The following is a 14,030-nucleotide window of genomic DNA, read 5'->3' on the forward strand; positions in this document are numbered from 1 at the left end:
GGTGATGGCAGCAGGGGCATCTGAGCGGCCACAGGAACGAACTCTGGGAGCTCCACACGCCCTCCTCTCCCCTAGCTGCAAAAAAAATGTTCCCTCCTCTAGGCTTCAATTCTCACAGGTGGATTCACCTTAATGTTCTGACCCAAATGGATTCTCAAACGCACGAGAATCCCTCATGACTTTCCCGTGGCCCCTGCACAATCTTCGGAGACGCGGTGCGGCGGGCGCCCAGCTGCCCGGAAAGGGCTCCGGGGCCAGGGCCGCAGTCGCAGGGACAGGACAGCTACCTGAGGTCCCAGCTGCCGGCCCAGCCCCACGCTGCTAGGAGACCCTCGGGTCACCTGCGCCAGGAGGACTAAGGTCTTCCCAGAGCCGGTTCCGACAAGTCCCCTCCTCAGGTCTCGGGACTCCCGGCCCCGCACACTCACCATTTCTCGGCTAACGGAGGTTCCAGGAGTCCTCCCTACGGATCCCTCACTACCTGCAGGTCCCAGCGCGACAAAGCATATGCAGAGCCCCAGAGAGTCCGAGGCTGGGACGCAATCCTAGCGAACCGCTAGAATAAAGATGTTCACACGCGCATTCAGAGCTAGGGTGCAAGGGCCTTTTCAACACCGATGCTGATTGGACAGTTTGCGTGGCCCCGCCCCCTCACCCCTGCGTGACAGCCATGCAGGAGGGCACGTGGTTGAGCCGAGCTAGCTTCCCAGAGTGGGTTTTCCCGGCGGGGATATTTGCATGTAAGAGGAATTTGTTTTTTGCCCGAGGTCCATTTTTAAGTGGCCTATTCAGTAGTGTTAAGTGTAGTTACATTGTGAAACCAATCTCTAGAACTGATTTAATCTTGCAAATTTGAAACTCTTTATCGATTGAATAACATCCCATTTACCGCTCACCCTCAGCCCCTGACACCCACTATTCGACTTTCTGATTGTATGAATTTCATTGTGGGTACCTCATATAAGTGGAATTATTCTGTATTTGTCCTTTTCCGACTGGCTTATTTCACTTAGCATAATGTCCTCAATCGTCCTGATGCTGTAGCATGTGTCAGAATTTACTTCCTTTTAAGACAATTAAAGGCCAGGCACGTTGGCTCAAGCCTGTAATCTCAGCACTTCGGGAGGATCCCTTGAGGCCAGGATTTCCACACCAGCCTGGGCAACATTGTAAGAACCTGCCTCTACAAAAATAAAAATTAAAAATTAAAAAATATAGATTCCAGCCGGGTGCGGTGGCTCTCGCTTGTAATCTCAGCACTCTGGGAGGCCGAGGAGGGCGGATCACGAGGTCAAGAGATCAAGACCATCCTGGCCAACATGGTCAAACCCCGTCTCTACTAAAAATATAAAAATTAGCTGGGCGTGGTGGCACGCGCCTGTAATCCCAGCTACTCAGGAGGCTGAGGCAGGAGAATCGCTTGAACCTGGGAGGCGGAGGTTGCAGTGAGCCGAGATCGCGCCACTGCACTCCGGCCTGGTGGCAGAGCGAGACTCTGTCTCAAAAAACAAAAACAACAATTAAAAAAAATAGCTATTGCAACAGAAGCTACTCAGGTTTTTAAGAAAAAGTGTGGTTTAGACACTTAGAAATGTCTTCGGGAAAAAAATTGTTAAGTGCACTGTAAAAGCATCACATGGTCTAGCCTCGTAATAATTCTCCCCTTTTTTTTTTTTTTGGAGGCGGAGTTTCTCTCTTATTGCCCAGGCTGGAGTGCAGTGGCGCGATCTCCGCTCACCGCAACCTCCGCCTCCCGGGTTCAAGCGATTCTCCCGCCTCAGCCTCCCGAGTAGCTGGGATTACAGGCATGAGCCACCATGCCCGGCTAATTTTGTATTTTTAGTAGACACGGGGTTTCTCCATGTTGGTCAGGCTGGTCTTGAACTCCCAACCTTAGGTTGGGATCTGCCCGCCTCAGCCTCCCAAAGTGCTGGGATTACAGGTGTGAGCCACCATGCCCGTCAATAATTCTCCCTTTTTTAAAACCCAGGATTCTGCCGGGCGCGGTGGCTCACGCCTGTAATCCCAGCACTTTGGGAGGCCGAGGCAGACGGATCATGAGGTCAGGAGTTCGAGACCAGCCTGGCCAACACAGTGAAACCCCATCTCTACTAAAAATATGAAAATTAGCTAGGCATGGTGGCGCACACCTGTAGTCCCAGCTACTAGGGAGGCTGAGGCAGGAAAATCGCTTGAACCTGGGAGGCGGAGGGTGCGGTGAGCCAAGACTGCATCACTGCACTCCAGCCTGGGCAACAGAGCAAGACTCCATCTCAAAAAAAAAAAAAAAAAATTAGCCGGGTGTGGTGGCAGGGTGCCTGTGATCCCAGCTATTCGGGAGGCTGAGGCAGGAGAATCGCTTGAACCTGGGCAGTGAGCCAAGATCACGCCACTGCACTCCAGCCTGGGCAACAGAGCGAGACTCTGTCTCAAAAAAAAAGAAAGAAAAAAAAAGAGACATAAAGAAAGTTATAAAAATAAATAAGTATTTTTGGTTAAAAAAAAAAAAGCTTAAAGAAAAGATACTTTATATAAAAAAGGATCTTGTATGATAGATTCTTGTTCTAAAGAAAAATGACTGGTTGTTTAAAAAGAGGGATGTTTAGGACAAGTCAGAAAGTCAAGGCCTATCACAGAGTATAAGTCATGAAAGAATTTATGAAAGGGAATTTATGCAAGAAATGCTGTAGAATTTAAAGGTGTTTAGGCCTCCTGAATGCTTCATAAAATGCCATTATGACTCTTAACTGTACAACTTGCCTGCTTTACAGCTAGGGAAGGCCTGGGACACATGAAGTTAGATGCTAGAATGAGTCAGACCTTATCTGCACTTCTTTCTAGGTCCTAGGCTCTCCACCTGGTACATAATTAAAATAACTTACCAGGTTTTTCACCAAAAGTAAAAGTTGCTAAGAATCAATATTGTAACATGTAACTGAGACTACTGGAAAAAATAGTTTTACGTGCAAGGTGTGTAGGAAAAGTAGAGTATACTTTTAGTAAAAAGATTATAAGAAGGCATGGGAATGTGGATTTTTTTGCCTAAATTAAAAGGTTAATGGATTAAGTTAGATAAAATAAAGCTGAAAGTTTAAGCAAGTTGTGGAAGGTTGATTGCAAAAGAAATTCTGTGTGTAAACATATTGGCTAAAGTTAAAGGGGGTGTTATCCAGTTTTTCTGTAAATTGAATATTAAAATAAAAGCACAACGGGTTTCTCTTAGAACACTAACCTGCTCTTTAACAAAAATTGTAAAGGGTAATAAAAAAATCTATAAAAATTGCCAAACATTGGCGTAAATATGTCTATAAAATTGGGTAAATATGTCTATAAGGTTTTATTAAGAATTGGGTTTAGGCCAGGCGCGGTGGCTCACGCCTGTAATCCCAGCACTTTGGGAGGCCGAGGCGTGCGAATCATGAGGTTAGGAGATCGAGACCATCCTGGCTAACATGGTGAAACCCCGTCTCTATTAAAAAAAAATACAAAAAAGTAGCCAGGCATGGTGGTGGGTGCGTGTAGTCCCAGCTACTCGGGAGGCTGAGGCAGGAGAATGGTGTGAACCCGGGAGGCAGAGGTTGCCGTGAGCCGAGATGTGCCACTGCACTCCAGCCTGAGCGAAAGAGCGAGACTCCGTCTCAAAAAAAAAAAAAAAAAAGAAAAGAATTGGGTTTAACAGTAATAGTATACTAATGTAAATGTGAAATTTGGCTTATTTGGTACAAAAATCATAGAGGAAGCAATGTCAAATATAAAATGGAGTATGGCTTTCTTTGGACTATATCTGTATATATATGTTATTGGTATGTGTTCCAAAATGATGGAAAACTCTTGTAATTCTGCTATATCTTAGTGTATGTTATCAGTAATAATTATAATTGCTATGTTAAATTACTGTGTGCCACAGAGTAACAGATTTCCTTGTCAATTGTGTCTTTAACTATGGCTACCCTAAAACTTTGTCATCCATGAACAATTGTTGTCTTGTCTTGTCTTGGTCCTCTTCAGAAGGTGGTTTTATAATCAGCTATAAAGCTCTAACAGGTGCTCTTGAATGCAAGTTTTAGATAACTTTGGAGATTGTGACATCAGAATAGAGAAAAACTGTTCAGGACTCTTGTCCTAGCACTTTAGGAAGCCAAGATGGGTGGATCACTTGAGCCCAGGAGTTCCAGACCAGCCTGGCCAACATGACACAACCTGTCTCTCCAAAAAATACAAAAATTAGCCAGGTGTGGTGGTGCACGCCAGTGGTGCACGCCTGTAGCCCCAGCTACTTGGGAGGCTGAGGTGGGAGGATCGTTTGAGCCTGGAAGGCAGAGACTGTAGTGAGCCGAGGCTCACAGCATTCCAGTCAGGGAGACAGGGTGAGACCCTGTCTCAGAAAAAAAAAAGAAAAAAAAAGGCCAGGCGCGTTGGCTCATGCCTGTAATCCTAGCACTTTCGGAGGCTGAGGCGGGCGGATCACGAGGTCAGGAGATCGAGACCATCCTGGCTAACACGGTGAAACCCCATCTCTACTAAAAATACAAAAAATTAGCCAGGCGTGGTGGCAGGCGCCTGTAGTCCCAGCTACTCGGGAGGCTGAGGCAGGAGAATGGTGTGAACCCGGGAGGCGGAGGTTGCAATGAGCTGATATCGCGCCACTGCACTCTAGCCTGGGTGACAGAGCAAGACTCTGTCTGAAAAAAAAACAAACAAAAACAAAGAATTGGGGTCTCACTCTGTCACCCAGGCTAGACTAGAGTGGTGCAATCATAGCTCACTGCAGCCAAAACTCCCAGGCTCCAGCAATCCTCCTCCCTCAGCCACCAAGCAGCTGGGACTACAGGTATATGCCACAAACTTGGCTAATTTTTTTTTAATAAGATATGAGGTTGCACTATATTGCCCAGGCTGGTCTTGAACTCCAGGACTCAGATGATCATGCCACTGTGCTCGGCCCAATTTTATTATTTTTTGTATGTCTGTCCAACTGTCACAACACCAATTTATGAAAATAATATTCTAGGCCAGGCGCAGTGGCTTACGCCTGTAATCCCAGCACTTTGGGAGGCCAAGGCGGGCAGATCATGAGGTCAGATCGAGACCATCCTGGCTAACACGGTGAAACCCCATCTCTACTAAAAAATAGAAAAAAAATTAGCCGGGCTTGGTGGCAGGTGCCTGTAGTCCCAGATACTCAGGAGGCTGAGGCAGGAGAATGGCGTGAACCCGGGAGGCGGAGCTTGCAGTGAGCCGAGATCGTGCCACTGCACTCCAGCCTGGGTGAGAGAACAAGACTCTGACTCAACAAAAAAAAAAAAAAAGAAAGAAAAAAAAAGAAAATAATATTATTTCCCTATTCCTGGCACCGTTTTTGAAACTCAGTTGAATATATATATATATATATCCAATATATATATATATTGGCCTATTTCTGGAATTTCAATTTTATGCCATTGATCTCTATGTCTGAATTGCCTCATGTATTTGACATGAAAATTTTGCTGCTACTGGAGACTGGATGACATAAATTGTATATCAGAAAACCTCTGGCGGGTGCAGTAGCTCCTGCCTGTAATCCCAGCACTGTGGGAGGCCGAGGCAGGAGGATTACCTGAGGTCAGGAGTTTGAGACCAGCCTGGCCAACCTGGTGAAACCCCATCTCTACCAAAAAATAAAAATAATTAGCTGGGCATAGTGGTGGGCACCTGTAGTCCCAACTATGTAGGAAGCTGAGGCAGGAGAATCACTTAAACTCAGGAGACAGAGGTTGCAGCGAGCCGAGATGATACCACTGGACTCCAACCTGGGCAATAGAGCAAGACTCTGTCTCAAAAAAAGAAAACCACTGAGGTTTTCCTAGAGGGTAATGGTCATCTGCACAGTGCAGCCCATCATATATTTTTCTTTTTTTTTTTTTTTGTCGAGACAAGGTTTCACTACGGTTATGCAGGCTAGAGTACAGTGGTATGATCTCAGCTCACTGCAGCCTTGACCTCCCAGGCTCAGATGATTCTCTCACCTCAGCCTCCCGAGAAGCTGGGCCTACAGGTGTGCACCACCACACCTGGCTAGTTTTTTGTATTTTTAGTAGAGACAAGGTTTTGCCATGTTGGCCAGCCTGGCCTCGAACTCCTGGGCTCATGCAATCTACCTGCCTCAGCCTCCCAGAGTGCTGGGATTACAGGTGTGAGCCACCACACCTGGCCCCATCATGGGTTTTTCTTATGTGCAGAGTACTTATTCAAATCCACAGTGATTTCCCAGTTGACACACAGACAAGAACTATGGATTCTTAGAGAATATCCAAGTTATAATTGAGTTAAACCCCAGTTTGGTGGAAAAGAAAGTTGTGATATCGTGAAATATATAATTTGGGTTTTGTCCAGGGTTCTTGGCTCACAGTTGCTAAAAACCTTGTAATTTCCTAAGCGACTAGAGCAATTGGAGTATCTTTTGTTAAAATATTTGGGCTGCCTGTAATCCCACCACGTTGGGAGGCTGAGGCAGGCAGGATGCTTGAACCCAGGAGTTCAAGACCAGCCTAGGCAACACAGTGAGATACTATCTCTACAAAAAATACAAAAATTGGCCAGGCACAGGGGTGTGTGCCTACAGTCTCAGCTACTCGAGAGGCTGAGATGGGAGGATCACCTGAGCTCAGGGAAGTCAAGGCTGCAGTGAGCTGTGATGACACCACTGCACTCCAGCCTAGGTGACAGAGTAAGACTCTGTCTCAAAAAACAAAAAACAAACAAAAAAGGCTGGGTGCTGGGGCTCATATCTGTAATCCCAGTACTTTGGGAGGCCAAGGTAGGTGGATGCTTGAGCTCAGGTGTTTGAGACCAGTCCGGGAAACGTGGCGAAAACCCATCTCTACTAAAAATACAAACAAACAGCCAGATGCGGTGGCGTGCACCTGTAGTCCCAGCTACTCAGGAGGCTGTGGTGGGAGGATTGCTTGAACCCGGGGCTGGAGGCTGCACTGAGCCAAGATTGTGCCACTGTCACTGGGTGACAGAGTGAAGGAGACTCTATCTCAAAAAAAAAAAAAAAAAAAAAAAAGGCCTTTTGTATTCAGTTCTTAAAATAGCTCTAGAAGAGTACCAGAGTGAAAGGTGGAAGAAATGTCTTTAGTTATTCATAACCATCCCCTTTCCGCCACAGCTAAGTTTATGTTAATGAGGTGATTTTTGGAAAGCTCCTACAAACCACAGGATGTGAGGCTAGTTGCCAGGGGAACCAACCATGTGACTGGAGCTTTGAAACTTTCAGCTCTGTCCCCACCTCCAGGGAGGGAAGAGAAAACTGAAGGTTGAGTCGATCACCAATAGTGAATGATGTGATTAATCATGTCACGATAAGAAAGCCATCATAAAAACCCCAAAACAGGGCTCAGACAGCCTTCTGGTTGGTAAATAAGAACATAACCATGTGCCTGGAGGTATCTCTTCATCTGGCTGTTCATTTGTATCATTTAAAATATCCTTTGTAGGGCCAGGTGCGGTGGCTCACGCCTGTAATCCCAGCACTTTGGGAGGACAAGGTGGGCGGATCATGAGGTCAGGGGTTCGAGACCAGCCTGGCCAGCATGGTGAAACCCCGTCTCTACTAAAAATACAAAAAAAAAAAAAAAAAAAATTAGCTGGGCATGGTGGCGTGGGCCTGTAATCCAGCTACTTGGGAGGCTGAGGTAGGAGAATCGCTTGACCCCGGTAGGTGGAGGCTGCAGTGAGCCGAGATCGTGCCACTGTACTCCAGCCTGGGCAAAAGAGCGAGACTCTATCTCAAAAAAAAAAAGAAAAAAAATTAGCCAGGCGTGGTAGTGGGCACCTGTAATCCCAGCTACTTGGGAGGCTGAGGCAGGAGAATTGCTTGAACCCAGGAAGCAGAGGTTGCAGTGAGCTGAGATTGCGCCATTGCACTCCAGCCTGGGCGACAAGAGCAAAACTCCGTCTCAAAAAAATAATAATAATAATAAATAAAATACCTTTGTAGGCTGGGCACAGTGGTTCACACCTGTAATGCCAGCACTTTGGGAGGCCAAGGCAGATGGCTCACTTGAGGTCAGGAGTTCGAGACCAGCCTGGCCAACATGGTGAAACCCCTTCTCTACTAAAAATACAAAAATAGCTGGGCGTGGTAGAGCATGCCTGTCATTCCAGCTACTCAGGAAGCTGAAACACGAGAATCATTTGAACCCAGGAGATGGAGGTTGCAGTGAGCCAAGATTGTGCTGCTGCACTCCAGCCTGGCAACAGAGTGAGACCCTGTCTCAAAATAAGAGTAAATAAATAAATAATAAAATATCCTTTGTAAGACTAGGCACGGTGACTCACTCCTATAATCTCAGTGCTTTGAGAGGAGCGAGGTGGGAGGATCTCTTGAGACCTGGAGGTTGAGACTAGCCTGGACAACAGAGCAAGACCCTAACTTTACAAAAAATAAATAATTAGCTGAGTGTGGTGGCACATGCCTGTATTCCTAGCTACTTGCGGGGCTGATGAGGGAGGATCGCTTGATCCCAAGAGTTGAAGGCTGCAATGAGCTATGATCCTGCCACTGCACTCCAGCCTGGGAGACAGAGTGAAACCCTGCTCTATAAAAAAAAAAAAAAAAAAAAACCCTTTGTAATAAACGGGTGAATGTAAGTAAAGTGTCTCTGTGAGTTCTATAGGCTGCTATAGCAAATTAATCAAACCCAAAGAGTAAGTCATGAAAACCCTGATTTACAGCTTGTTGGTCAGAAGCATAGGTCACATCCTGGGACTTACAACTGACATTTGCAGTGAGGGGCATTCTTGTGAGCCATTAGCTTCTGGTATTGGACTCTGTCTCCAAGTAGATACTGTCACAATTAAATTGAATTATATAGCACACCCAGCTGGTGTCTGCTTGAGAAGTGGTTATTGGTGGACCAGAAGTGAAGTATTCTGTTAAATATTTTGTTAATGGTTTTCCTATCCCTTTAAGAAAAGTGTATTTGAGACCCTCGAATAGGATTTTTTTTAATTTAATTTTTTTTTTTTTTTGAGACAGAGTTTTGCTCTTGTTGCCCAGGCTGGAGTGCAATGATCTCGGCTCACTGCAACCTCCACCTCCCGGGTTCAAGCAATTCTCCTGCCTCAGCCTCCCGAGTAGCTGGGATTACAGGCATGTGCCACCACATCCAGCTAATTTTGTATTTTTAGTAGAAACGGGGTTTCTCCATGTTGGTCAGGCTGGTCTCGAACTCCTGACCTCAGGTGATCTGCCCACCTCGGCCTCCCAAAGTGCTGGGATTACAGGCATGAGCCACCGCGCCTGGCCTAAAATAGGGTTGTTTTTTTTTTTTCCATTTTAGAAACAGAGACTCACTCTATTGCCCAAGCTGGAATGCAGTGGCACAATCATAGGTCATTGTAGCCTCCAACTCCTGGACTCAACGGATCTCCGCTATGAGACTATAGGCACATGCCACCACCCTGGGTAATTCTTTTTTTTTTTTTTTTTTTTTTGAGACAGGGTCTCTATCTGTTGCCCAGGCTAGAGTGCAGTGGCACGATCTCAGCTCACTGCAAGTCTGCCTCCTGAGTTCAAGCAATTCTTCTGCCTCAGCCTGCCGAGTAGCTGGGACTACAGGTGTGCACCATAATGCCCAGCTAATTTTTTGTATTTTTAGTAGAGATAGGGTTTCACCATGTTGGCCAGGCTGGTCTTGAACTCCTGACCTCAAGTGATCTACCCACCTCGGCCTCCCAAAGTGCTGGGATTACAGGTGTGAGCCACTGCACCTGGCCAATTTTTTTTATTTTTATAGAGACAGGATTTCACTCTGTTGCCCAGGCTTTGATGTCCTTTTATAAAAGGAATCACTGGAAGATTTTTATTTTAATGATCAGCAAAGGCCTAAAAGTCCATGACCATTCACAAGTGTCATTTCCATATGGTAGATTTCCAGCACATGTTAGGAAAGAAAAAAAATGAACAGCTTTGTGTTTTACTAAAGAACAAATAAAATCCCATTTTTATTCAATATTTCAGTAATTTATGTTTGCACATCACTGTGGTGACTAATGTGATTTCATAATCATTAGTATTTCATTTGATTAGCCCCACTCAATCATACCTCCCATCTTGCAAATAAAAAAAGTTAAATATGGAGAGCACAAAGTCTTGTCTAAACTCATATGGCTTATAAGTAATAATGAAATTGGCCGGGTGTGGTAGCTCACGCATATAATCCCAACACTTTGGGAGGCTGATGTGGGAGGATCACTTGAGTCCAGGAGTTCAAGATCAGCCTGGGCAACACAGCAGGACCCTGTCTCTAAAATTTAAAAAATTTAAATTTTTTTTTTTTTTTTTTTTGAGATGGAGTCTCGCTCTGTCACCCAGGCTAGAGTGCAGTGGCACGATCTCGGCTCACTGCAACCTCCACCTTCTAGGTTCAAGCAATTCTCCTGCCTCAGCCTCCCAAATAGCTGGGATTACAGATGTGCACCACCACGCCTGGCTAAAAAAAAATTTTTTTTTTAAATTAGCCAAGCATGGTGATGCACACCTAGTCCTAGTTCCAGCTACTAGTCCCAGCTACTAGGGAGCTTGTGAAGTCGAGTCTACAGTGAGCTGTGATCTTGCCACTGCACTCCAGCCTGGGTGACAGAACATAATAGTAATAGTAATACAATATAATAACAATAATAATAATGGAACTTCTCAGTATTAAAGTCCAAATGTGTGCCACCACATATACTGAGCACTGTCAAAAACTGAAAACTCAGGCCAGGCATAGTGACTCACACCTGTAATCCCTGCACTTTGGGAGGCTGAGGCAGGAGAATTGCTTGAAGCCAGGAGCTTGAGACCAGCCTGGGCAACACAGCAAGATCCCTGTCTCAAAAAAAAAAAAAAAAAAGGAATGAACAAGAACAGCATAGCATCTGCAGACAGAGAAGCAGCAGCAAATCAGTGGAGGCCAGGATTGATACCTTCCCCGTTTCGGGTTTTGGTAGACAAGAAGGATGGTGACCCAGACACTGAAAAATACCAGCATGCTGAACTTAAGGATTGGCTTATTGAAAATGTCAGGCAAGTTCCTGGCCAGAAAAGCCACGTTGAAGCTCCCATGAGCCAAGGAACCCAGGATTCACAGAACAGTCAATAACCAAATTGTGGTTTTATGTGAAGATGACATATTCAGGCTCAGATTATGTATCCACATGCATGAAGGCTGTAGTCATTCCCTATGAAATTCCACCCACTTCAGCATCCCAAAGTGTTGGGATTACAGAGTCACTTAGATCAGGGAACTCATAGCAATGACAAAATTAGGTATCCCTGACACCAACTCGTGCCTTATCTGTCTCTTGCATGGTTACCTTGAAGGTCCGAACTGCAGTGATCGTTTTGTCCAAACTATGCAAACAAGTAAACATAACTCCAAATGTGTGGTTTTTGTATTTTTTTGAGACAGGGTCTGGCTCTGTTGCTCAGGCTAGAGTGCAGTGGCACCATCACAGGTCACCACAGCCTCAGGTTGAAGCCATCCTCCCGTCTCAGCCTCCCGAGGACCTGGGACTATGCCACCATGCCCAGCTAATTTTTTATATTTATTTATTTATTTATTTATTTATTTTTGAGACAGAGTTTTGCTCTGTTGCCCAGGCTGGAGTACAGTGGCGCGATCTCAGCTCACTGCAACCTCCTCCTCCCAGATTCAAGTGATTCTCATGCCTCAGCCACCCAAGTAGCTGAGATTACAGGTGTGCCTCCCACCACGCCCAGCTAATTTTAAAAATATTTTTAATAGAGATGAGGTTTCAGCATGTTGGCCAGGTTGGAAACCAACTCCTGGCCTCAAGTGATCCACCCACCTTGCCTCCCAAAGTGCTGAGATTACAGGCATGAGCCGCTACACCCAGCCATTTTTTTTATTTTTTGTAGAGACAGAGTCTCACTACATTACCCACACTGGTCTCAAACTCCTGAACTCAAGCAGTCCTCCCACCTCAGTCTCCCAAAGTGCCAGGATTACAGGCATGAGCCACTGCACCCAGCCCAAATGTGATATTCCAAAGGATGCAGGTGGCTGTGTTGGGATGGCCAATGAAGGTAAGGGACAATGGAAGTAAAGGGTGAGGGCAATGAACAGGACATACCTGAGAGCCAAGTTATTGGCCTTGACTATGGGAGTGTCTTCACAAAGACCCCAAAGACCCCCCACAAAGAGGTCATAAAAGCACAGACCCAAATGGTCATTATAAACAAGGAAGGTCGCCACACTGACAGGCAGCGATCTCACTTACAGTCTGAGTCTTGATGCTTTGTCCATGGTGTTCACTGTTCTGCATCTAATTGGAAACAAGAGGATGCATTTTGTGAGTTTCAGCAATTTAGAACCAAACATTACATTTGACAACCTTGGAAGCATTGTTCCCCCTGCATCTACCTGTACACACAGAGCTACAAGAAGGGTGGATCATGGGAGTTTTCAAGATTACACTGTCTCCTCCGTAATGGGAAAAATGAAATATGTTTCTACTTTAAAAAAAAATTTTAGAGACAGTCTCCCTCTCTCCCAGGCTGGAATGCAATGGCACAATCTTGGCTCACTGTAACCTCAAACTCTTAGCCTTGAGATCCTTCTGCCTCAGCCTCTGAAGTAGCTAGGACTACAGGTGAACACCATGCCCAGCTAATTTTTAAAATTTTTTTTAGAAATGGGGTCTTGCTATGTTGCCCAGACTGGTCTTGGACTCTTGGCCTTTCAAAGTTCTGTAGGGACACTCTAGAAAACTTATTTGAGGTAAATTTCCTTCCACTTTACAGCAACACGGATGGAACTGGAGGCCATTATCCTAAGTGCAATGACGCAAAAACAGAAAGTCAAAAACTGCATCTTCTTACATATAAGTGGGAGCTAAACAATGGGTAAACATGGACATACAGAGTGGAATAATAGACACTGGAGATGCCAATAGGTTGGAGAGAGAGGGGGGATGAGGGATGAAATATTACCTATTGGGTACAATATACACTCTTTGGGTGATGGGTGCACTAAAAGCCAGACTTCGCCACTATGAAATATATCCACGTAACACAAGTGCATTTGTAACCATAAATCTACAAAAATAAAAATAAAAATGAAAAGCAATAAAAACATGCTTTAACTAAAAACAAACAAACAAAAAAACAACAAAAACAAACCATTTCCTTCCAGAGTAAAACGCAGTTTATTGAGCACGTCTCATAGATCGTGATTGGTCTAAAGAGTCCCTGTGCCCAGGTTAGGGTTGCAATTTACCACCAGAGCCAAGTGCTCGGGTGTCCTACGGATTTTTTTTTTCTTTCTTTCCTTTTTTTTTTTGTTGGGATGAGTTCTGGCCATGTTGCCCAGACTGAACTCAAACTCCTGGAGTCAAGCGATCCACCCGCCTCAGCCCACCGCCCCCCCGCCACCTCCCCCACCTCCCCCACCACGCAGTAGCTGGGACTACAGGTGTGCGCCACCAAGCCCTGGCTTGGGGTTCCTTTTCTAAAGTGCCAAATGTGTGGAGGTGGGGAAAAGAAAGGTGGACGCCTCAACGCTGTTATGGTTAAAGATTAAAATGCAACCACACTTTTTATTACACATGATGGGGTAACCGTCTGTTTATAAACAAGGGTCACTATTCCACGAGAGGCCTTACAACATTATGCCAAGCCCCTGGTACCTGGAGGACATCAGACCCTCCTGTTCCTGTGCGGCCTTGACTAGACGACCACTTGCTCTGGACTTGCTCCTCGAGGGGTCGCTCCATCTGGAAACTGAGACTGGAATTCCTGCGCATCCCTGTCCCCGCATCCAGAAACACAGCAGGAAGACTTCCGTGTCCGACCCGAGATCCGGAACAATTTCTGCTTCAACACAATTGTCCACGGAAGGCACCAGTTCCGTCCCACCGGCGGAAACGAGGTCTACCTAGCTACTAGACCTGCCGCCTAGCTGTCATTCGGACAAAAGGGGGCGGGGCTGTATAATTGTCCAACCAGGGGAGGCGCCGGAAAGGAGGGTACGGCTACG

General features: G+C 45.8%; 1 protein-coding gene across 2 annotated transcripts in view; it reads right to left on the bottom strand.

Moving 5' to 3' along the window:
• The window catches only part of ZNF490 (zinc finger protein 490), a 35,310-nt gene extending 21,398 nt beyond the window's left edge, over nt 1-13,912 (bottom strand). The window contains exons 1-3 of one of the 2 annotated variants that reach the window (XM_024238398.3): nt 13,681-13,806; nt 12,986-13,090; nt 12,274-12,318 (exon numbers count right to left, since the gene is read on the bottom strand). In XM_024238398.3, coding sequence (XP_024094166.2) covers nt 12,274-12,318 — 45 coding nt within the window. In that variant the 5' untranslated portion in view covers nt 12,986-13,090; nt 13,681-13,806. Of the gene's footprint in view, nt 1-12,273; nt 12,319-12,985; nt 13,091-13,680 lie in introns of both variants that reach the window. The other variant, XM_009252835.4, reaches the window with a different exon arrangement.
• Nucleotides 13,913-14,030: the final 118 nt, after the last annotated feature.

This window comes from Pongo abelii, chromosome 20, assembly GCF_028885655.2.
Source record: "Pongo abelii isolate AG06213 chromosome 20, NHGRI_mPonAbe1-v2.0_pri, whole genome shotgun sequence".
NCBI lineage: Eukaryota > Metazoa > Chordata > Mammalia > Primates > Hominidae > Pongo > Pongo abelii.